This window comes from Python bivittatus, unplaced genomic scaffold, assembly GCF_059951505.1.
Source record: "Python bivittatus isolate LINGU-HERP-01145 unplaced genomic scaffold, Pbiv_v1 ctg000430_np1212, whole genome shotgun sequence".
Classification (NCBI taxonomy): Eukaryota; Metazoa; Chordata; class Lepidosauria; order Squamata; family Pythonidae; genus Python; species Python bivittatus.
This window is the reverse complement of record NW_028277071.1, coordinates 4,730,629-4,755,000: the sequence shown is the minus strand read 5'-3', so window position 1 is coordinate 4,755,000 and position 24,372 is coordinate 4,730,629. Positions and strand designations below refer to the sequence as shown.

General features: G+C 41.5%; 3 protein-coding genes across 3 annotated transcripts in view; all 3 read right to left on the bottom strand.

The window, feature by feature from the left end:
• LTB4R (leukotriene B4 receptor) overlaps positions 1-1,110 on the bottom strand; it is a 9,131-nt gene extending 8,021 nt beyond the window's left edge. The window contains exon 1 of the mRNA XM_007435387.3: positions 535-1,110. The gene's annotated coding sequence lies outside the window, so the exon portion shown is untranslated. The remainder of the gene's footprint in view (positions 1-534) is intronic.
• A 7,391-nt stretch (positions 1,111-8,501) lies between these two features.
• On the bottom strand, positions 8,502-12,498 carry LTB4R2 (leukotriene B4 receptor 2). The gene is made up of 2 exons (XM_007440395.3): positions 12,366-12,498; positions 8,502-10,728 (listed from the first exon to the last, which is right to left on the bottom strand). Exons 1-2 carry the CDS (start codon positions 12,392-12,394, stop codon positions 9,591-9,593), a joined length of 1,167 nt encoding a protein of 388 aa, XP_007440457.1. The 5' UTR covers positions 12,395-12,498; the 3' UTR covers positions 8,502-9,590.
• A 2,137-nt stretch (positions 12,499-14,635) lies between these two features.
• LOC107326452 (uncharacterized) lies at positions 14,636-24,372 on the bottom strand. The gene is made up of 6 exons (XM_088144206.1): positions 24,222-24,372; positions 23,255-23,293; positions 20,306-20,620; positions 17,063-17,353; positions 16,661-16,757; positions 14,636-14,971 (listed from the first exon to the last, which is right to left on the bottom strand). The coding sequence occupies exons 1-6, from the start codon at positions 24,298-24,300 to the stop codon at positions 14,938-14,940; spliced, it is 855 nt and encodes a 284-aa protein (XP_088000332.1). The 5' UTR covers positions 24,301-24,372; the 3' UTR covers positions 14,636-14,937.

Below are 24,372 nucleotides of genomic sequence, written 5' to 3'. Positions count from 1 at the left end.
GCTATTTTACCTATCCGATATAATAAAAGAAATCCAAATATGCCTGATGTCACCAGCTGAGCTCACTGTGAAGCCAAAATGATCAAATCAATCTGAATTTGCAAATTTTCCCCTCAAAATCTCAGCAATATGAACTTGGCTGGGGAAATGCAGAAGCAAGAAATTGCAGTGGAAGAAACAGATCAAATTTTCCCTCACCATGTAATTCACATGAACTTTCAGAATACCCTGGACTGATCTAATTCACAAAGTTGTTGTGGGGTCTAATGAAAGAATGCACAGACCCTTCTGGGCAACAGTGAAGAAGAATAGGTATACACACCACCGTGACTTATTCACAGCCCGACACACATCCAGAGGAACTTTGTTCCTTACACATCTTCCAACAGCAGACAAGTCCTTGCTCAAGGACTGAGCATGGTTAGGAAGCCTTCTCCTTCAGGGACTCCTTCTTGCCCTCCCAACCAGTAACCCACTGCACATTCCAGCCCACCACACCACTTCTTTATAGTGGGTTAAAAACAGCAGACTTACTCTTCACCAGCTGCCAAATTCCTTTCTCGGTTCTTGTTTCTGCGCCTGCCTCTGTCTTGAGACCAGCCCCTCTCTTTGTCTCGTCCTTTGAGGAGTTCGTTTTTTTTTTCTCTCTCTTTTGCTCAATATCTTTTTTTGGTCATAGCACCTTCCACAAACTCAAAGAGGAAGTGGTAGCAACTTTCAGAAAAGTTGGGTAAGAGATGCTTTAGAAAAAATTAAAATATAGTATGATGAGTTAGGGTAGACAAGGTGAGCTACGGGAGTTGGCTGGTGGGTGTCACATGGCTGTACACATGTGCATTGAAGTTCTTCTTTTTGTTGCCCTTGTTGGCATCTGGATTTCATGCACTCACACTGCCTGTATTTCTCTTCTTTTCCTGTTTTTTTAAACAAGCGTATACAGATATACAAATATAGGTTAGTACAGATACGTGTTAATTTCCCTCTTTAAAAAGTACATCAACAGTACCCTGCTTTCATGGGGAAAATCTATCTAGGTGGCTCCTAGGAGTTAAAAAATGACTTGATGGCATATAATCAATCAATCAATCAATTAATTGCTCTGTGCTGTTGTTGTTGTTGCTATTATTATTATTATTATTATTTAGCCTTATAATCCTTTTATTTTATTTAAAACAAAAGTATGCTGTATTTTCAAGAAAGATATTACCTATGAATAAATGGATAATGACCAAGGTCATGCAATTATTACTCAATATGACAATAGTAAAGGTTCCAAGCAGAGTAGATTATTTTTTAGATATCAAAAAGAAGTATACATTTTGAGTTTAATGCCAAACCCTCCACTATATTGTTGTTTATAAATACTTTAAAAAAAGAAAAGAAAACAAACCCTAAGAATAATATAGGTAAGTATTTAATTTCTGATTTCCCCCTTTGTACTCCAACCTGTGCCTGTTGGAGTAAGCTTTAAAACTGTATTCTAAATATGTGAGTATTTACTATTTACCTTGCTGCGTAAATGTAATTTATATGGAAACCATTCTTGCTTAAATTGAGTTAAACTTCTGTTATGCATGTACATACTGTTAGTTTTGCCATTGCTATGTATTCTCCAAGTTTCAATTCCCAGTCTAATATTCCCAGTTGGTACTATGTCTTTTTTCCAGTATTTTGCAAAATTTACAAATGTATCTTAATAAATTATTTTTATTAATAAATTATTTTTAATTAGATATTTTTTTGCTTTATATATGAGACTGATGTCAGCATTGTCAACTTTTGAGGAGGTTATGGGTGGCTGATCCTTATTGCTCCACCATACCTTTTCAAGTTTTCTTCCACTACTATTGGCTACAATGTTGGACTAGAGAGAACCATGTCTGAGTCTCCTGTTTGCCATCTTTGACTGTATTCTCCATGTACTGTGCTTTGAGGTGACACTTGGAATTTTGTTTGAGCGTCTGTGATAGTTTTCCTTGTTCTGGATCCCTCCAGTTGGGTTGGTATCCTTTAGGTAGGCTGATCTAGGACATCAACAACATCTCAAGGCCCACTCCACAATACATAGGATTTTAGAGCTGGAAGTGGAGGAAATCAGGGCGGAGAAGAATGAGTCAGTCTAATGCAGTGGTTGAGGTGAAGGATTGGGACTGGAGACAGCCAGTTCAACTCAAACTATAGAACTTATGAGGAGACTTTGGGCTACTTCCCTGTCTCTCAGCCTAATCTACCTCTATGGGTTGTTGTGAGGATACAATGATGGAGGACTTCATGAGTGCTATCTTGATTTCCTTAAAGGACAGGAGAGGTATTAATGTAACAGTTAAATATGCAGGTCCAACTTTACGGAGATCAATCTTTTCCTTAAAGGCTTCCTTTGTTTGCAAGGGGCTCTAGTCCAAGTTAATAACCCTGAGAAGGAAAAGCAAGGAGCAGAAAGTGGATTTGGGAATCCATACTTAGCAGCAAGCATATCCACTGTATGTATGTATGCATGTATGTATTAAATTTCTCCCTGCCCATCTCCCCCCAATTTTGCCAATGTAGTTTGAGAAATTTGGAAATGATTTTATTATATATAAACTTGAATCTAGAAATTTAGACATGCATAGTCGATGGACTCTGTGTCCTTTTCCTTTTGTTTGTTTGAAGGGGAGAAGCCTGGATGACAGAGAACATGGTTGACCAGGATTTATATTCAAAGAGGTAAAGAGAACTGCAGACTCATGAGTCATCCTCTTTCAAGAACTACAAATTTTGCAAAATACTGGAAAAAAGACATAGTAGTTCTTCTTGTGTACCAGGATTCCTTGTACACAAGAAGAAAGGACAGGTGGTAGGAGAGACCAAGCAACATGATAACCATGGACATTGATCCTAGGGGCAATGAGAACCAGTGCTGTTAGTGGGATTTACAGGTCTAAAATATATGGGAGTAAATGTCTAAGTCACACATTTGAAATGCTCTTACTACCTCACTGCTTGCAAGATTGTCAGGTCATACAGCTCAAGCTTATGTCTGTTACTTTCAGGTTATAACCCCATTATAACATATAAAGGTTCTATAACTTTATACTGCAGCATACAAAACTCACCAGAAATTGATTGCCAGTAAAACCCAGCAAGGATTATAGATTAGTAGATCAGAGGTAGACTATGTCCATACTTAAACTTTGATATCTGTATGCCACTATCTAAGTCATCTAGATTTTAATTTTCATTGCCATCAATCTTTGCTATATCGTGGTTGTTAGAATCTTAGTCTTTAAGATTTTTCTTTACAGTTTCAGCATTAATATTTAACAATATTAGATATTTATGATAGTCATGCTATTATTACTACTACTACTACTACTACTATTATTATTATTATTATTATTTTTATTATTATCTAAATTGATGTAGTAACTGTAAATCTTACAGGTTATGTTATTTGATGCTGGTCTATGACCAAAATAAAGGATATATTATTATACTTTTTTTTTCATGTTTAAATGTTTTGGGCATATTTTATTTATTTATTTAGTGTGTGTCAGTGGCAGAAGCTGAAAAAAAAATCTTCTTATTAGGCACATGAGTATAGAGCATGGAATCTCAAGGGGAACTTTACATTACATGAAAAAAAAGTCAGAAAGGTAAACGTTTAAAGTGGTTAGGATATGTATGTGCGTGTTTATATGCACTGTATATGTATGTAAGTACCCAGCTGTGGAAATGAATTTGACTCAAAATAGGGGGAAAAAATGGCAAAATACTTGCATTTGCAGTGGCGGAAAAATAGATTAAACAATTGATATTGTGTAGGACCCTTCTTTGGGCAAACGATTAGAGCAGGCTGAATATTGGCCAAGAATTAGTGTGTCAAGCAAGACTTTAAATCTGGCATATATCTGCAGATTAGCACAATATTGGTAGGGGGAAGGGGAGGGAAGGTAGCAGAGAAATCCCAGTATGGACCACAGTGTGATTTCAGAATCAAAACCCAATCCTTTTCTTCCATAGTGCATGGTGCAGCATGCCTGGAAGGAAGGAGTGATCTCCTACACGTTTTACTTCGTTTTCTGAGTCCTGATGTTTGCAGCATAAATGAATGTTGATGCACTGGTACTCTTTTTCAGCCAGGAGGAGCTGTTTAGCCTGCCTGAGAGGCAAGGGGTGGATTTTTTTCATTTTGGGGTTGCCTTATAAATATCACCCTGCTTGTTTACAGTGTGATCTCTCTTCTTGCCAGGTTGACCTTTTGACTGTGAAGGTAAGAAACCACTGGATGACTCAGGTCAGAAAATCCCTCACTGAACATCTTGGAGCATCTGGACTGGAGCATCCCTCTGCTGGTGCTCGGTGGCAGCTTGGCTGGCTCATTTCCTGTGCTGGGAACAAGCCCCCATATTGGTCTGGCACAGCAAACCTTCGCCAAGAGCTTTGTAGCACTTTGGGCGATCACCGCATCTGTGGTGTGTGTGCAGAGATGCGGGCACTGTCGCAACGGCCAGGAGGGGTGCAGAAACTCAACAGAAAATGAAATGCAAAAAGTACAGGCTGTGATCATTCTCTTCAAGTCATAATATAAGCATTTGTGGGCTGGAAAGACCTCAACAGGCGAGAAAAACCAAATCGGAAAAGGGTGGGAAAAATAGATCTTTCTTTGAAACAAATCAGCTTGTTATCACCAAAGGGTAGAGCTGGAGCAAGGGGATTTCTGTCCACCAGGGTATCTATCCCCCTCTTTTTAAAATTTATCCCCCACAGGTTTTTCTTCTTGTACTTCTCTACCAGCACTGCATAGGTGGATTAGAATAGGATTTGTGCAGTGATAGTCCAATTAATTTAGGGCAGTGTTTCTCAACCTTGGCAACTTTAAGATGCATGGACTTCAACTCCCAGAATTCCCCAGCCAGCATGCTGGCTGGGGAATTCTGGGAGTTGAAGTCCATGCATCTTAAAGATGCCAAAGTTGAGAAACACTGATTTAGAGAATAGTGGTACATTTGTAAGACCAACATTCCACATCACACAGAGTGCAGGTGCATTTCGACAACGCACAAACATGGATAGAAAAGTAATCTCCTCTATTGCTGCTCCTACCCAGCTGCTCCTTCAGGTCTGCTGCCTATGACTCCAGAGCTCATAAACAAACATATGAATTAATAATCATGGCCTAATCATCTATGAATTTTTCCAGATACTCTTAAGACTAGCCAAAAGGTAGGTTGTCTCAGGAGGTGGAAGGATCTAGCTGACTATATCTGGGCCTGCAAGCTAAACTGGGTTGGGTCTGGTTTCCACTTGGATGGGAGCCCATTAGGGAATCCTAAGTGAGACCAGAACATTGCTTAAAAAAAAAAGAAGAAGAATGCAAGAATAAACCACATCTTTGTGGCCAAGAAAACTACAGGCACTTGCTTATGAAGTCATCAGCTCAGTTAGATCGTACCATTTAACTCGCCTTCTCTGAGCTAGAAATCTAAAGCAGGATTACCCCTGGTTAGTGGCTGGTATAGAGGAGCATTGGAAGAGCCTAAGGAAGCTGACAAACTAGGAAGAGTGGTGTGTGTGGGGAGATCTGAATGCGTTAATGAAATGCACAAGCATCTCTCCCCATAATTAGGCAGGGTGAATTAGGGTCGTGCAAAGCTTTGCCCTGATAACGTCCCTTCCGGGTGGGTTCATAGAGCAATCTGCCCCTACCCATGTTGCTTCACAAACCAAGGTAGCTGCCTGGCTTCCAAGATCAGGGCTGGCTTCACCCTGAACTGTCACAAGGCTGAACTCGGCTGCTAGGTTTGAACTCTCAGATTCTTGACAGGTCATGAACTGATAAGACTCTTTATTGCCAACTCAGCTTCTCACTGAACACTTGACCGTTCTTGCTCAGTACAAGGGTACAGTTCCCTCCTGTAGCCATGGCAACTTAAACCCACTGCTGCTGCTTTCCACCTTTCCCTCATTTGAGTGAACTTTATGTTGGATGGTGACATCCTGGAGATCTCTGTCCTGAGACGTGCTGGCTCTCCTCTTCTTTCTCTGTAGAAATAAGAGAGAAGGCCAAAGGAGCAATGCAGAATGCCTTCATCAGAAGAACCATGTCGTCGTCATCATCATCATCATCATCATCATCATCATCATCATCATCATCATCCCCCCTCAGTGAGATGAACCACATTGCCTTTCTGCCATGAAGCACCCAACCTTATCTTGTCTGGGCCTATTTTTAACAGACATTTTGGACAAATATCCCCATCATAAAAAAGAATTGAATACTTTTTTTTTTTTAATACAGATCCCCTTACAGCAAAAGGGGCATATCTGCCAAAGATGGATATTCTGTGGGCTCCAGCCCTCTCGTGTTTGTTTGGTTATCTGAATTTTCCCACTGGCTTCTCATTAAAAGGACACAAGGACAGAAATGGAGCAGGCACAATCATTTGTATACTATAATCGGTTTATTATTGTAAACAATCCAAGACAAACATTGTTGGCCTATTTACTTATGCACTCTGGACTTTCAACCCCAATTCCTCAGAAGCTGTCTGAAATGAAAAGAGATTCCATTTTTGGTTTTTGCCCTTCTTCCTCTCCTCCTAAGACCAAATACCTTACTCTACTTTCAGAAAATGGGCGTATTAGAGGGATTATGCCTGCAAGCTGATAATGAAGGAATTTACTGCAGAAATTCTCTTGATCCCTGTTAGCTTACCAGAAGCAAGACTGCATATATTCCACAGTGAAAACATAATATGGTCTCTTATAAATATATAACACTCCCCACCCCATGAAAGACTCAAAACTCAGCACCACTCTTTACTGAGCAAGAATATGTAAACTATCACATATATATCTGCTGAGAGAATGCCTGAGGCAGCAGCTGACATGGGAGGAAGTTCAAGCAGAGGAAGTGTCATGGTTAGACAAGCCCCCGCATGGGACGTACCATTGACAGATAGCTGAGGTGGCTGACATTGGGAAATCCTACCAGTGGGTGGAAAGGGCTGGACTGAGACAGCACTGAGGCACTGATCATAGCAGCACAAGAACAGGCAATAAGCACCAGATCCATAGAAGCAGGGGTCTATCACTAGACAGGACCCAAGGTGCAGATAATCCAATACATAGTGGCAGGATGTAAGATGCAGGCAGGAAGAGCATACACTGAACGGCACAACCAAGTAGCTGGCATTGTGTACAGGAACAGCTGCATAGTGTAGACCCTTCCAAGTCCAGATGGGAGATTCCACAGAAGGTCATGGAGAATAACAAGGCTAAGATCCTGTGGGACTTCCAGATCCAGACAGACAGGCACATACTGGCCAATCAACCAGACATTGTGGTAACAGACGAGGAGTAGAAGACAGTGGTGGTGCAGATGTAGTGGTTGCAAGTGACAGCAACATCAGGAAGAAGGAGTATGAGAAGCTGGAGAAGTATCAGGGCCTGAAGGAGGAACTAGAGAGGATGTGGAAAGTCAAGGCCAAAGTGGTCCCAGTGGTGGTAGGAGCACTTGGGGCCGTGATTCCTAAGCTGGGAGAATGGCTTCAACAGATCCCAGGAACAACATCAGAGCTCTCTGTCCAGAAGAGTACACTGCGAGGAACAGCTCAGATACTGCGCAGAGCCCTCAAACTCCCCGGCCTCTGATAGAGGGCCCAAGATTGAGGAAGACACGTATCACCCATAGGGGTTAGAGGGGAATTTTTAAAATTTTTATATATATATTAGATTCAGGGATTCCAACATCTTGTCCTGTTTTAGCATTGCTATGACCATGTTCATGTCATTCAATTACATCAAATTTTTGCTCTAACATAATAGTGATCCTCTTTTTTAAACTTGTACTGTTTTCGTCTGACAGAATCTTCCTTTTTTCCATTTTGCACACATGAAGATTAGCAGCATCTAAAAACCCAATTGCAATTGCTCATGAGCTAGCCTCAATTGTACATGCGCTACCTTTGCATTAATTGCATTTTGGGTACCATTAAATGTGACCTAGTATCGATTTACAATTTGCACTAAACTGAATATCACATTATTTGAACTTGCACTAAGCGGCCGTGACTCCTAAGCTGGGAGAATGGCTCCAACAGATCCCAGGAACAACATCAGAGCTCTCTGTCCAGAAGAGTACACTGCGAGGAACAGCTCAGATACTGCGCAGAACCTTCCAACTCCTAGGCCTCTGGTAGAAGACCCAAGATTGAGGAAGACATGTACCACCCATAGGGGTGAGAGGGGATTTTGTCTGCCTGCCTGCCTGCCTGCCTGCCTGCCTGCCTGCCTGCCTGCCTGCCTGCCTGCCTGCCTGCCTATCTATCTATCTATCTATCTATCTATCTATCTATCTATCTATCTATCTATCTATCTATCTATCTATCTATCTATCATCTCTCTCTCTCTCTCTCTCTCTCTCTCTCTCTATATATATATATATATATATATATATATATATCAGTTTATTCAACTAGCTTCTGTCAACTTTTAAATTTAAACTGTTGAACTGTTGGTGGGTTGACTGCAACATTTGGCTAAAAAGTCAAGATGGTGGTCACAATGGCATGATTGAAGCTCTGCCTGGTTTTACAAGCACTGGATATGTGACACACATAAAACATGTGCGATGACACCAAGTGGACCCCCCTGAACTGTCATTCTTCTTCATGGTTCTGCATTACAGATGCCCCCAAATTCAGGGAATTTTCAAGAGTTTTGCTTTACTTTTAACTTTAAGGTATTTGAGAAATTGCATTTGTTGTTCAGTACCCAAATATTCCCTGAAAGGAACCTATGTATAATTTTTAAGGAGGAAGAGGAAGTGGCCCCTGACATCTAACCATTCATGGACAACTTATTTAGTAGCAGGGAAACACTCTGTACATGCTCAAAGTCAACAACAGTTGTGTGTTCTTTTCATAAGAGTCAAACCTAAAGCCTAGCTATGAAAATAAAAACAGAACCAAATTCAGTATATTGGATTTCTCCAAGTGTATGTGGCAAGAGGGGAAAATGTAGCCATAAAAAAACGACGAAAAAAGCAACAAGCAACACTTGCAGTAATTTAGGTACAAAGTGAAAAGGGGAGGAGAGGCAAAAAAAAACCCAGTTGTGCATGTCATGTAGTGTAGAAGTGGTGAGAGTGACCTTGGAAGACAGGGGTTGGGAGGAAGAGATGCTGCCTAGAGAATGATCAGATAAAAAGGGGAGAATCCCACAACTGAGTAGTGGGCAGAGAAAGAAACTTTGAAAGGATCCACCCTAAGTTTCAGGTGATAAGAGAGACAGTGGGTGACTTGTACTTTCAGACTTGCAAGATTCTGTTAATGTAGCCTTACAATAAAGTAGAAATAGCTTCTTTGGTCGTGCTTCCTGTCTGGTTTACCTGGGAGGGCTGACAGTTTTACATGAAGGGCAGGCAAATAGCACAGAGTCAGAATTCATACTTTGTACACAAATGATCCTGGCTTCAAACCTTCACTTCGATAAGACCACTGCATGAAGTTCTGAAGAACGTCTGCCCAGTCAGCGTTGACAATCACATGCTGGAGGAACTGGTCCAGTATAAGGCAATTCTAGAATTCCTCATGTTGTGACTCAGTTTAAGAAATGTTGTATGTTGTGCCATCAATCAGCCTGCAATCTGTGTCCTTGTCGACCCCATCACCATTTCCCAGTGGCTGCTGGTCTAGGTTCACAGATGCCCCACCTGCTGCTATTAAGTCTTTGTCCAAGTTTTTCTGAGACTGAGACCTCCGTCCGAGCCCATCAGATGCTCCCTCGAAAAACTGGGCAATGAAATTGGCGCCCGAAGTCTTGATAAGGTTCCCAGCCACAAAAACATAGAGCACAGGGTTGATGCTGCTGCTCAAGAATGCTAAGGCTGTGGCCCCTGCTCGCCCACTCTTCCAGGCCTGCCCCAGTCGCTCTGCCATTTGCCCTGAGGTTAGATTGGAAGCCACCTGGATCATGTTGATGATGTGGTAGGGCATCCAGAGGACAGCAAAACAGATCACAATGGCCACAATCAGTTTCTCAGTCCGAGCCCCTTTTCTTTTCCGCACTCCCCTGAGGCGGACCAGAATGGCAGAGTAACAGCCAACAATAATGGTGAATGGAATCACAAAGGCCACCACGGTCTCCATGGTGAAGTGGAAGATGGCCAGGCTTGGCCTGGAGTGACAAGGCTCACAAATGAGATATCCCCGTGAGCGTTCCTTCAAAACCTGGCGGAAGAAGAAGGCTGGCAGAGATAACAAAATGGCCGCCAGCCAAATCCCCACCAAGATCTTGACCACCAGATTCTTCTTCCGGATGGCTTGGGAATAATAGGGCTGGCTGACTGCCAAGCAACGGTCTGCGCTCATGAGGGTGATGATGAAGATGCTAGTGAACATGTTGATGCAACACAGGTAATACACCGCTTTGCAAATGGCCCACCCAAACAGCCAGGTCTTGAAGACAAGGAAGAGGATGAAGAAAGGTGTCAGGAGAAGAACCACACCATCTGCCACTGCCAAGTTTAGGACCAGAAGGCAGGTGACTGAGCGATGGCTCGGCTTCATTTTCCAAAGGATGCTCCAAATCACAAAGAAGTTCCCAGGCAGTCCAATCAGGGCAGCCAGGAGGAGAAACACAATGCCGGCCATGCTGGAGGTTGAGGAGCTCAGGAGGGTACTGTTTCCTGATGTGAGGAGGCAATCATTGACGGTAGCATTAGGCAGATGGAATGGGGGCGCCCTGTTGGGAAGGAAGACACAGAGTAGTTGGAGGTGCAAAGAGCTGTCTTATGACCGCACCCCACCACCAAAACTCAATTTTGTTCCACATGCTGCTCTTAGTTACAATGGGTCAGAGGTAGACTTGAAATCACTGATTTCAAGAGGTCTAAGTCTTGGTGCATGTTGACCATATTCCTTTCTTGTTCTGTTTGCATTTCCAATAAGTGCTAAGTCTCATTTCAGCCTCCTTGCCCAAATGGGTGATCTGTGGTTGCTCCTTGAATTTTCCTTCCATTCCTTTTTAAAAATCCTGGCTATTGCATGTCCAGTAGCAGTGAGTTCCACTGTCTCAGAAGGTACTGTGTGAGACAATAGGTACTCTGTTTTATCTTACCTGATTATTTTTCTGTCAATCATTTGTATTTGATAGCTTCCACGTTCTTTTACTAGGGAGGAAAACACCTCGCCCACCATTTTCTCTCTGTTTTTTATTCTCTTTGTCTACTTTCTTCACCATTTGACTAATATTATGAACCATACTGGATCTTCTTTCCAAAATGTCTTTAGTGTTCCCACCTATAAAAGATGTTCCAACAACTTTCTGAGTTTGCTAACCCTTTTGAAATAGAGCAATCAAGGCACAGCACAGTTTAGTATGTACCAAGTGGGAAAGTCCTGACTAACCCTGGTTATTTAATTGTCAGGTCCTTTCCTCCTAACAACTGAATTTTCCATTGAAATTTTCCACTGCAGTGGAATGTTGGCCTGTCTTTCTACATCTGTCGGATGAAATGCACAAAATAAATGATAACCTTAACCAGTATCTGAAAAATTAGCTTCTTCCTTTCCTTTCCTTTCCTTTCCTTTCCTTTCCTTTCCTTTCCTTTCCTTTCCTTTCCTTTCCTTCCCTTTCCTTCCTTTCCTTCCCTTTCCTTTCCTTTCCTTTCCTTTCCTTTCCTTTCCTTTCCTTTCCTTTCCTTTCCTTTCCTTTCCTTTCCTTTCCTTTCCTTTCCTTTCCTTTCCTTTCCTTTCCTTTCCTTTCCTTTCCTTTCCTTTCCTTTCCTTTCCTTTCCTTTCCTTTCCTTTCCTTTCCTTTCCTTTCCTTTCCTTTCCTTTCCTTCCTTCCTTCCTTCCTTTTCTTTCCTTTCCTTTCCTTTCCTTTCCTTTCCTTTCCTTTCCTTTCCTTTCCTTTCCTTTCCCTCTCCCTCCCCTCCCTCCTTCCTTCCTCCCACCCTCCCTCCCTCCCTTCTGTCCTTCCCTTTTTCTATTTTCTTCCACAGGAATTTTGCTTTAATAGTTTGCATATCATCATCATCATCATCATCATCATCATCATCATCATCATCATCATCATCATCATCATCATCTTAAGATTAATAATGACACATTTGTTTTACATACTGCTTAGATAGCAGCATAGACAGACAGACAGGCAGACAGACACTGTCCAGTCCTGGGGTCTTATCATACATCTCCACTAACTGCTTTCATTTCCAAATTCCCAGGCAGAATGATTGAAGGATCCCCAAGTATCTCGTATCATGGGGCTGTTTCTCTACGTCCTCCGTTCCCCTCTCTTTCCAACTTGGACTCCTGAGGGCTGCCCCTCGAGTGCCACTCACAATCCTCCTGCCAGATCCGACTGAAAACACTTACATGGGGGACAGCCATCTACTTCCAGTCATGGATGGGTCAGTGTCTCCTGCCTTTGCTGGATTAGTCCCTTCATACCCAGTCCTTTTCAAGCAAAGTCCTCATTTTTCTCCTCTTGCTGCTCTTCCTTTGCTTGTCTAGACTGGAAGCTGGAATGAGATTGAGAAATGGAAGAGCAGGGGAGTGGCAGTGAGGCTGGCTCTGTTTGCAGGCACAAACACACACTCCTGGTTTCTCCAGTCAACCTCCAAGTTGGGACTTGTGGGAGGAAGGAAGACCACACCCCTGGTTTTTCTTCCTCCAACAAGTCCCAACTTGGAGGATGAGCATGCCTGTGTATCCCTTTTCTTTTCATGTTTCCTCCTCTCTCTTTCGCCTTAGCCTCTGGCCAGCTGTCAACCTTCCCTTCCTGTGTCATCACTTCATTCACAGAAATCTCCCTCTGCTTGCTTCAGAAGGAAGGGACTAAACCACGGGGGTTTGGCTGGGGGAAGCTGATAACTGAACCCATTTATCCAGCCTTCCCTCACTGTGCAGTTTACACAATGCAGCGGGTGACTTGCTAAGTTTTCTGCAAAGGACCAAGGGTATTCTTTATTATTATTTGGGTCATTTAACTTTCATTGTACAAATGGTACCACTTACGGCACTGTCTTTCCCATCCTTGTGAAAAATATGGCAATGGAATTGTCCTTTTAAAATCAGTTTACACATACTGTTTGATTTTAGATATTTTTATCAGAAGATGCGTTTTTGTAAAGTTTTTCTTGGTTTTGCTCTCAAATTTTCCTATGTAAAGCAAAGTTATAAACATAAACAATTAACTTTTTTTATTCTCCCCCCAAAAAAACTTCAGTTCTGCCAGCTGTGAACTTTCCTACCCCACCATATTTATCCCCATCCTTGAAAAAAAAAAGGCCCAATGCCATCCTTTGTTTTCCTGCTTGCAGACAGGATGCAAAGGGCAAGTTTTACTTTGATACTACACCTGTATAATTTTCCCTGATGATCATATGCAAGTCCTTTGGAACCACATCAACCAGCTTTCCCTTCCTCCCAGCACAGCCTGTAAGCTTTGCATGATGAAATCCACAAATTTTCACAGTAGCGAATCTTATTGGAAACTGTGCATACAGTAGCATTGTGATATTTTATGGCACAGAAAGATGTTGTTCCAACTCTGTACCCCTTTGCAGTTGGCTAATCTGATGTGTTAGCTGCTAGGATGAGTGGATGGAGGGCTGGAGGGCTGGATGGATGAACTTTTCAAGGATATTGATTGGTTGATGATGAACCAATGGCAGATGTGTTCCGCCTCCCTCCTAAGATAGGGCCACTCCATCATGTCAGCATCACCTGGATCAGGGAAGGTGGTGGTGGTTATTGTCCAATTGGCATTAATGCAATTAATACAAGTAATTAATGAAGAAAGGCTCAGCGTTTGATTGCGGAACACAAATTGTGTTTATTAATACATTCACAGGAAGACATGCATTCAGTCTAGGGCAGTGTTGTCCAAACTTGGCCACTTTAAGATGAGTGGACTTCAACTCCCAGAATTCCTCAGCCAGCATCTTAAAGTGGCCAAGTTTGGACAACACTGGTCTAGGGGAAGCATCTCTTAGCATCTTAAAACATGACAGAATGGCATAGTTTTTTTTTAGATTTTTTTATCCCGCCTTTATTATTTTTATAAATAACTCGAGAAGGCGAATGTACCAAATACTCCTTCCTCCTCCTATTTTCCCCACGACAACAACCCTGTGAGGTGGGTTGGGCTGAGAGAGAGAGGGACTGGCCCAAAGTCACCCAGCTGCTTTTCATGCCTAAGGCAGGATTAGAACTCACAGTCTCCTGGTTTCTAGCCTGAAGCCTTAACCACTAGGCCTGGCTTTTTGTGGACTGAATTCATTTCCTCACAAGAACACATTGGCTTTGGTGAAGGAAAGTTAATAAATAGTAACATTAGAGGGAAACAAAACTCTGGTGATACAGGCAGTAATAGTTACCTTATTAAAGTGACCATTTGCATAATCTCTGGGTGCTAAACAGAAAGCTTTGCATAGGTAGTAACGATCCTTACGAAACGTTTAGAAAGCAAACTGTTCTATTTGCGGAGAATGACCAATTTCCTCTAAAATAAAATAACTGGTTAAATTAACTACAGAATTATTGGTTCTTTTCCACCCAACCATTTGTCTCTTTATTTTGTTCACGTTCACCACACCGGAGAAATGAATTTAAAAAAGAACAAAGAACAAACAGGAGGATATTGAAAGGGAAAAACCCTGCTTTATTTAAAACAGCAGCAGCAGCAACAATTTGCAAAAGTCATAACTTCTTGCGGAGCTTATTTATATACTTCTAAGAAACTCCAAACTACAGGATAACCTCAGCTGAAAAGGCAAGACTGCAGAAATAACTTTTTTTTTTTTTTGGTTCTTTGAAGAGAGAAAGGCATCACATTCTGTCAGTGCCTTAAGGGGACATGTAACATATTGGCTGAACCACCTGATGAAAACCTTCAATTCAACAACACTTCAGCCACATAGAAGTTGATGGAGATAGACCATGGTCAGATGGTTCTTTCAGTCGTCTGAAGAGGAGATCTGAAAATAATTTTTAAAAATAGCAATAGCCAAACATTAGAGCCAGTCTATTTATGGCAGCGAAATCATGATACAGCAATGCTTTGGAGGTTTCGGTCTGTTTTAAATAAATAATGAAAATACATAAGAGGGGAAAGGGTGGGGAGGGCAGAATCCTGCATAGATTTCCAGCCTGAGGAAAACTCATAATCTAGGTTTGAGGGGACCACCATTTCCTGTTGCTTGTCCACGATCTGGTAGGTGGGCTATCCAAGATATACTATCTCTGAACATGGAGGTTCTATATAACCCCTCGACTCTGAGCCTCTAATAGTCTCCCCCATTTTAAACCTTGTTCAAGGGGGCAGACTGTTGGCAAGGGTTTTGCTCTGACTCCTCCCCTAGACAGCCTGATCACAAGCACATCAACAGGTTGCAACACAACTTCTGGGGTCATGCCCAGGATTAAACAACTGCATCCAGTCCGTTGTATTGCAGAAATGCCTAAATCCAGACAACTGACTCATTTTGTGAACTTAGTCATCCAAGAAAAGGAGCAGGAGAGGAAAAGTGACCAATGTCTGTCTATTAAGGAATCGCTGCCAAGGCAGGGCAGGACAAGAACACACCTCCCAAGCGCTGATTGGCTGCAACAGCCAAGCCTCGCCTACTCCTGCCTGCCAGGCCAATGGAGGGAGACAGAGATGAAGGATACCATGAAGACTTGCCAAGAATCTGGCACGAGGGTTTACGGAACAGCACCCCCTTCCTGGAAAAGTGGGCGAGGATTCCATATTCCCTAAATTAGGGCTACCGCATTTGTCTTCAAAACCCTGGCCAACTAAGAGAGGGCAACAAGGAGGTAGAATTTTTTCTGCCTCTTTGTCACCATCTAGTGGCCATTCAGATTCTTGCAGCCTAGACCTTTTTGACCCAGTTCCTGTGACTGTGTCCTTCCAATGGGCCATCAGAGAGATCTGACTCAGTGAGTGGCTGAAAGGGTTTAGATATTGTGGAAATAGGGGCATTGCCCCTGTACTGCATCCTCCGTCATGCCATCAAGGCCAGAAAGTAAAAGCTTGACTAATTCTTTTTAAGAGCATGTTTTTAGCCTGAGTACATCATGGTGTTCAAAAGAAGAAAAGTAGACCTTAAAATATTGTGGTCCTACATTGTTAAAGGTAGCAGTGAGCAACCTGACCTCAGGATCACACACAGAATCTTGGGTGTGCCCCCTGAAAGCCTTTCCCAACAGTTGTTGGAGATTATCTAAGATGCAGGAAGTCATCACAGTGAACTCATTTAATTTATTCCAATCAAATTTAATTTTTCATAGTTCTACCAGCATCTTCTCTGGCCTTTCTCACTTTTTGGGAATATGCTAATCTTTGTAAAAATCAAATTTAGCTTTTGGGTCAAGAAACTCCTGGTTTAAGTCCTAAATGGGACAAAGTTGGCCCTTCAGATGTTGGCCTATGGTTCCCATCATCCTTAGCCATGGTTCATGATGGTATGATGGGAACTAGGGTCCTTCCTTATCAGGAAGAAGACTCTGAAGATTGAGGGGACTATTCTGGAGATAAAACAAGATTTCTATGTTTGTCTCTCCCTGGGTCCACCTTGGTCAATATATCTTCTCAAAGGTGTGGGAGAAATGAAATCCCCAAATCTCTGAGAGATTAATCTACCAGTCCCCCAAATCTGCCTTACCTGTATTTTAAAGAAAGACAATGGGAGATTAAGAAGATGAGACCATTCATGGTGAAGAAAGATCCCCCGACAGCCAACATTCGAACCCATCTGACACCTAAATATGAAGATAGAAAAGAAGTGCTGATTGTTTTCTTGCCACAAACTTGCCACATCTGTTTCTTCTTTTGATAAACAGGCAAGTATTCTTATTCAGAATCAGATAACACTGATCACTTTTGGCTTTTCCACCAAACAGTGCTTATTCATCATTTGAAAGGCAGCTTTGGCAAGCACTGTGGTTGATCTCACTGCAATCTGTGAAATAGAACAGTTTCTCCTATACCTTCTAGACCCCTGGGGCAACTTCTCAGCAGCATGTTGGAGGAAAAGAGAATATGGGATACTTAGAAGCAAGATTACCTAGCCCATCGATGAAGATAGGTTTGCTGCTCCTGGAAAGTACATTTCTTCCAGAGAGAAGCTGACTGTAGGCACATCTGAAGTTTCCCACATCCTTGTCTTCCTTGATGGTTAGGTTGTAGCTGTAGATGCTCTTGTGTGTATATACGACCAAGATGCCCATTTTTTCTCCAGTTAAGTGAAACTGCGTAATTTTATTAGTTTCAGGTGGAGCTGAGCATTTCAGGCTGATGGAGTCTCCCAGGTGGAAAGATGTGGAATTCACAGACAGAGATGGAGCTGATGGGGCCTCTGAAAGAGAAAGATAAATGTCCAATGTTGGAACGTCTTCCTTTCATTTGCTCTTCAGCTTCTTATCAATGCTCAAATAATGATTCTATGTGTTTGTGTGTGTGAGGAAGGAGTGAGATACCCATTTTTAGTCTCCATTTCAGACATAATAATACTAATTAAATCATCTTATGTGACCTGGGTGTATTATTCCTTCAGAATCCCTCTCAGAATTCACTGTCATGGTGGTTCCAACTGCAGAAGTTGAGTTAATCCCTTGTGATGAAATGAACAAGGAATCATTCTTGTCATACTTTAAACATTCCTTTGAAGCTAGACATTTTTTAATCACACAGGAAGGGCTAATGACACCAGAGCAAGCATGGTGTTGTTTGTTACCAAACTCAGCAGTGCTTTTATAAATGACCGCTATTGGCAATTATCACCATCTGCACTTCTTCCATTTATCTTCTCTTTGACCTTAAATTTGCTACTCTACCTGCCTCCTCAAACATGAGTTGACATGCATATGTACATACCCAAACAGACATGCAAATGTATGAAAACATGTTCAAATAAAATAGACTTGGTTCTATTTGAATAATTTTGGAACTAATTAATATAATCTTGGAACTAAAGCCATGAAAACTCTGCTCAGTAGTTGCAATCATATGACAGAGCTATTCCTGCATATTTTAATCTGAGTTTGCTCGATAAACTCAATTTGGGCGGTTATACATCACACTGAACCATAAATGAACTCAATAGCGTGGTGTTGCTTAGCATACTGGCCAAAAATGGGGTTGGGCATTTTCTGTTTCAGTGACTTGTCTGAATGAAGGTATATCTAGGTCCATGCTATTGTAGACGAGGGTTCTATAGGAGACCTAGACCAGGGTTCTCGGCTCTCAAAGGAACCTGGAAGACTGTTGATCTGAAAGATTGGGAGCTTGGCTGTCAGGAAGATCTTGTTCAGTATGCTGTAACATCTGTCCAAGTAAGACTGCTAAGACAGGCAGTCCTTTGAAGTAGCTGTTAGAGAATTTCCATTTTCTCTTTCTTTCTTTCTTTCTTTCTTTCTTTCTTTCTTTCTTTCTTTCTTTCTTTCTTTCTTTCTTTCTTTCTTCCTTCCTTCCTTCCTTCCTTCCTTCCTTCCTTCCTTCCTTCCTTCCTTCCTTTCTTTCTTTCTTTCTTCCTTTCTTTCTTTCTTTCTTTCTTTCTTTCTTTCTTTCTTTCTTTCTTTCTTTCGTTCTTTCTCTTCCCCCCCTCTCTTTTTCTTTCTTTCTTAAAAAGTTTGTTCCCAAATCTCTCTCTCTCTCTCTCTCTCTCTCTCTTCTACCTCTCTCCCCTTTTCCATCTCTCTTTCTCTCTCTCTCATCTACCTTCCCAGCATGGCCTACAGCTGGGGAATTCATTGGTGGTCTCCCATCCAAGTGCTAAGCCTTGACCAGGTCAGTTTTCCTCAAATTCAAAAATCAAAGGACTGCCAAGAAATGGGGGGTAGGGGGTGGGGAGACAGTATGAGTAGTTTAGTAAGGGGGGGGGGAAAGGGCAGTGTGACATAAATCTGTATTTGGCTGCCATCGTGTGGTCAGAATGTGCTAGTGTACCTTCATCTTTCTCACATACACCTACATACACACACACACACACACACACACACACATATACACGTATGTACATATTCACACACACACATTTATGCACACATGTACACACACACACACACCACACACACAATACAACTTTGGTTTCTTTTAACCAGAAAGCTACTTACTGATATAGAAACTTATTACTCAGAACAGAAGTTACTCATAGACAGATTTTTTTTTCTTGGCTGACCGGAGCATTCTCTTCAGCTAACTGCATCACAAGTCAGCATTTCTCTTTTCTTCAGTATTCCTAGGCTAGACAGGTTATATAAGGAACAAGGGGGCTTTTAATATATTCTCCCCAAGCCTTTTAATATGTGAACATGTTTATTATTTTAAATGTATATGCTGCAGCAAATCTGTGTAACTAATCTGTTTCTGCTGGATATGTTCTTTTTGTTTATAAGTTGGGCTTATAATTCAGTGTTCCCTTGGTTTTGGTTTTCTTAAAAAAGAAGTTGTGATTTTACCACCTTACAAACTGTCCTGGGAAACTTCCGTTTTGAAGAGAAGGAAGGCATCTATGAAATTTAAATAGATACATCACTGCCTGCCATTTCCATCCCTGGCTTCTCTCCAATGCCCTTGCAGCAAATGACTCAACAGCCCCATGTTCCTTCTGCAATTTTGGGTCTAGAGCCCCACACTGATCTGCAGAAGCTCAGCAAGGTTGGAGCTGGTTAGCACTTGGAAGGGAGACCACCAGGAGATCTTAGGCTGTAGGCTTGGCTGGCAAATACATAAATAAACAAATAAAGCAAACAAATCTAGATAAAAACAATAATGAACCCAACCTCCAGCTCAGTGCAGAAACCCAGATTAAAACACCCCAGAGAGCCTCTGTTTGAGCACTCTCAACAGAGGAGACCCTACCACCTCTCTGGTCACTGAATCTACCACTAACTTTTCTTACTGTTCATATTTGAATAACATTCAAGCAGAGCCTACTTTTCTGGAACTGCATAATTAAAGCCAAATCTTTGCCAAGCCCCCCCACCCCCATCTGTCTATCTATAAAAGGCACCAGGATCTGTGGCCCAGTACTTGATTGGAAAGGATGCTTGTGTGCCCAGGAAAGTGAACCAAAATAAAGCGACTTGGTGGTGTGGAGAATGGCATGAAGCCAAAAGCCCTTCTATGTCTTCCAGGAAACCGGCGTGCTATCTCTGGCTACTAAAATAGACAGCCTTCTCCTGGACTACAGTGGGGGTCCTGTCACAGTGCTGTAGCTCCTTAAGTTTCTTAGCTGGTGATGTGCAAATGGGAGAGGTGGCTTCGCAGGGGCTTCCCTATGCGCTCCAGGGCTATAAACATGCTCTACCCTTCACTTGGATGCGGGTGGCAAGGCTTTGGGCCAGCTGAACCTCCCGGCTTGCTTCCTCCAGCCAGTAAGCACAGCTATAACTTCCAGTGTCATTCATTTGTGCCCGAAGATCCATTATGCCCTGTCTATAAGCATTGGGGGCTGTTTCGAAGATTTGCCGTCCATCTTCTCGGAAGAATCGATAACCTTGCACCGTCAAGTTTTGAAACACCGTCATGTTTCGAAAAGCCGAGCAGATGAACCGGATGGCCTCGCCTTCAAAATACTCCTGGTGCTTGGGCTGCACGGAAAGTGTGGGTGGAGGCGGAGGCTCTGCAATTAAAAACAAGGCAACCAACAAATAAATACATTAAAAATAGATGGGTCCAGATGGCAGTCCGCTGAGTTAGCAAGAGAGGAGTCAATCTCAAATCTAGCTTCAAAACTTGGGCTGAGATCCAATCAAAATTATATAAAATTATATAACATGATATAAACTTTATATTTTTATATTTACATAGAGTTGATGTTTAATGTTGTATGATTTGGGAGGGGGGTTAAGGGCTTTATTGTTTACTTGCTTTTTATGATATACCAAGAGTGACACTGTTTGAGTTGGGTGGCCTTATAAATCTTATAAATAAACAAACAAACAAACTTGGGAAAATTCATGTATTATGTAAGAAGGTTGCAAGGTAAGATGGTACAGGTAGTCCTCATTTAGTGACTGCCTTGTTTAGTGACTGTTCGCAGTTATGACAGTGACGAAAAAGTAACTTAGTGACTAATCCTCGCATTTATGACCTTTGCAGGTCTGTAAAGCAAAGGAAAGCTGAAGTCAGATCATAAGCACAGTTACATTTTCACTTAGTGACTGCTTTGCTTAACAACCAAGTTACTGGTCCCCATTGTGATCCCTAAATGAGGACTAACTATATTAGGCAAAATCTCACCTTGTGTTTGAACTGATAAAACTTGCACAATGGTTTAATTTTTTTTTTAAAAAACAAATGTTCAGAGCTGTAGCTCGGGGCTAAAACTTAGGAAGAAACTGGGTGTCAATAAACAGAGCATGAGTTGCAAATCCAAGTAGAAAAGCTTATTTAATGTAACAAGTGGCCACTTGAATTTAGTTCCTGACTCATCAGTAGTCTTATATTTTGGGATGTATGAGGTCTGATCATGGCCATTGCTAGTGGGGTGTTTTTTCCTCTTTTTCTATCTGAAATTCCTACTATCTGCGATACACAGAAGAGTGGGGAGGCTTCAAGAATGATTCAGAAGAGTTCATAAATAATAACAATAAAGAATGATTCAGAAGACGTGTTTCACACCTTGGGTGTTTACTGAACAAACAAAAGATCAAGAAAAAGTGAAAGATTGCATAGTTAAAAGGGACAGTCCCACCCAGGGGTGGGGTGGGGGAACATTTTCTTTTAAAGCAATGAGAAACGCATGCTATACGTGCCATCTTAAACAGCAAGGAAAACTTTCTGAAGTAAGGCTGTTCAGTGTTTTGGATTCAAAGATTAAAAAATCTGCAGGGAAGCAATTCCCACAACTCCTTAAAGCAAACACATCTTTTGCAGTGTGCAATTCTTGTCTTCACACCTGCGCGTGTTGTGGTATAACTTCTGGTTTTTGATCATAAGGAAGATTTGATTGAATCTGCTGAAAAGGTACGGCTCCTTTAAGGGGCTGCCAGCAGGTCTCCGAGAGACTTCTCTGCATATCTGGAAGCATATTTTTGCCCATGAATTCGAAACTTGATTGTAAACAGCCGTTTTCAACATTTTTAGCCTGAGCTGAATTGGTATAATGTGGGTGAGGTTATGAAGGAAACGTTAACTTAGATAAGAAATTACCAGACTCAAATCTATTTGTTAAATGTATTAAAATGTTTGTTCACCAAACTGTTCTTGAGTTAATGGTAAAAATCTTAACACGTGCAAGGATCTCTGGTTTTTTTCTTCTTTCCGTCTTCCAGCCACCCTTTCCTGTAATTTCTGCAGATGTGCTATTGATCTCTTTTGTTTCATTGCTGCCTGGTAGCTAATAATCTTCTGGAAATCATCTCACATGTTCCAGTATCTGCATCGCACAATCATTATACTTAAAAGTGGAGGAAGTCTCACTGCGCAACAGATAATTCCCAACCCTTTGCTGATAACAAATATTTTCTCCCTCTCCTCCCCCCCCCCCCGACAGAAGTGCTGAGTCAGGTTCTGAAAGGAGCTGTTGGTGAAAAAGTGTAACAAATGTGAGTTAAAACAGAAAGGAATAAGCCAACATTCCTGTTTCCACTGATGCAAGAAACAGATCATCAATTCTTGGAAAGGCTTGGTTTCTGTTACTGCAGATAAAGACAGAGAAACCACTTACTGAATCAAAGCAGCGATGAATTTTTCACCCTGGCGCATCACAGGTTGGATGATTGTGCCCTTCGCGATCCATGAAACAAGCACCAGATGTTGGTGTTACTTATTCACACAAACTCCTGTTACATGTCAATAGGATGCCCTGATGCCCTGATGTCGTTCATTGGCAAAGACAGGCAACAGCTCAGAAAAATATGAAGTGGGGGTGCGCAACCCTGTTTTTCAGAACTGTATGTGACAAGCATACAATATTCTTAGTGTGATCTTAATGTGGCAGAGAAACAGTGAGTTGGTTTCTGGCTTTCATCCAATTTCCTGTCATTGGGAGGTTCTACGGATAAAAAGTGCCTGGGGTATATTAATAAGTGGATAGATAGGTGTATACATGAGTTATTCATCCTTCATTTTGGTATATTATGTGGAAGGAAGGAAGGAAGGAAGGAAGGAAGGAAGGAAGGAAGGAAGGAAGGAAGGAAGGAAGGAAGGAGGGAGGGAGGGAGGGAGGGAGGGAGGGAGGAAGGAAGGAAGGAAGGAAGGAAGGGAGGGAGGGAGGGAGGGAGGGAGGGAGGGAGGGAGGAAAGAAAATTACCTGCAGTTGAGGATACTTGGAACACAGTATGAAGCAACGCTACAAAAAAATAAGAAATGTATAAGGAACCTTCTAATTAAGGATGACCAGTTGCACTGACTTACACTGCAGTCCTTTATATATCTACTTAGAAATACGTTCTTAGTCATGTGATTATTTTTTAAATAATGAATGTCAACGCACTGCAACTAAATAAGAAAACTAGACACACATAAAACAAAGTTGAGGCAACAGTTTAGCTTCAAACGTAGCAATTATCGTCATAAGTTAAAAAGAGAGGAAAAAAGGGGGGAGGGGGAAGAAAAAGAGATGGTTTGCTAATTATCTTATAAATGGAACAACTCCAAAAACTTTGGCTGTATTGCTGAAAAGCCCATTGCTTAAAAAGCAAATCAAACCATAACAATCCCCCCTCCCAAAATAATTCAACCCACCCCTCCCAGAGGAATTCAAATATTGATAGACAACACATATCAACAATTCATTGCTGCAAATCAGTAGTTGAATTCAACATGTCTTCTTCTCTGTACCATGTGCCTAGGAATTGCAGTCTTCCTTTGCAGATGTATTTATCTGAAGATACACCGTATAGGAATTGCACATACTACATATTTCACATTATCCCAGGTATAAAAGAGAAAGGAATCTGTTTTCTGCTGTTACCAAGGTTATAACATTAGGTGCCTTGAAATTCCAAAGTAGATAAATTTTTAATCTAAAGGAAATTCACCTATGAATTTTGTAGCTTCAAAGTAGGTGGGCTAAACCATGGAGACCTTTCTAAATTCTTTTGCTCATAGAAGGGTAACAAAAATACATGGTTATCTGCAATTTTGGATTTTTGGCAAGACAATGCTTTCATTTTAGTAAGAATGGCACGAGAGCAGAAATTGAAACAAAAAACAAAAGCAAAAAAACAGCAAGAGTTGGGGAAAAGAATAAGAGTTTTGAGGAAAAGGTAACTTACTTAGCATAGGGACCAGGCCAAAGACATCCATATTGAGTGGGATGAATCTTCTTCCAACCTTTGATTTGGAAATTAACATTTCTCAGAAGTTATTGTTCTTCAGAAATTATTCTTGAGCATCTCTACTTCTAAAACGAACCTTCTCCTTTGA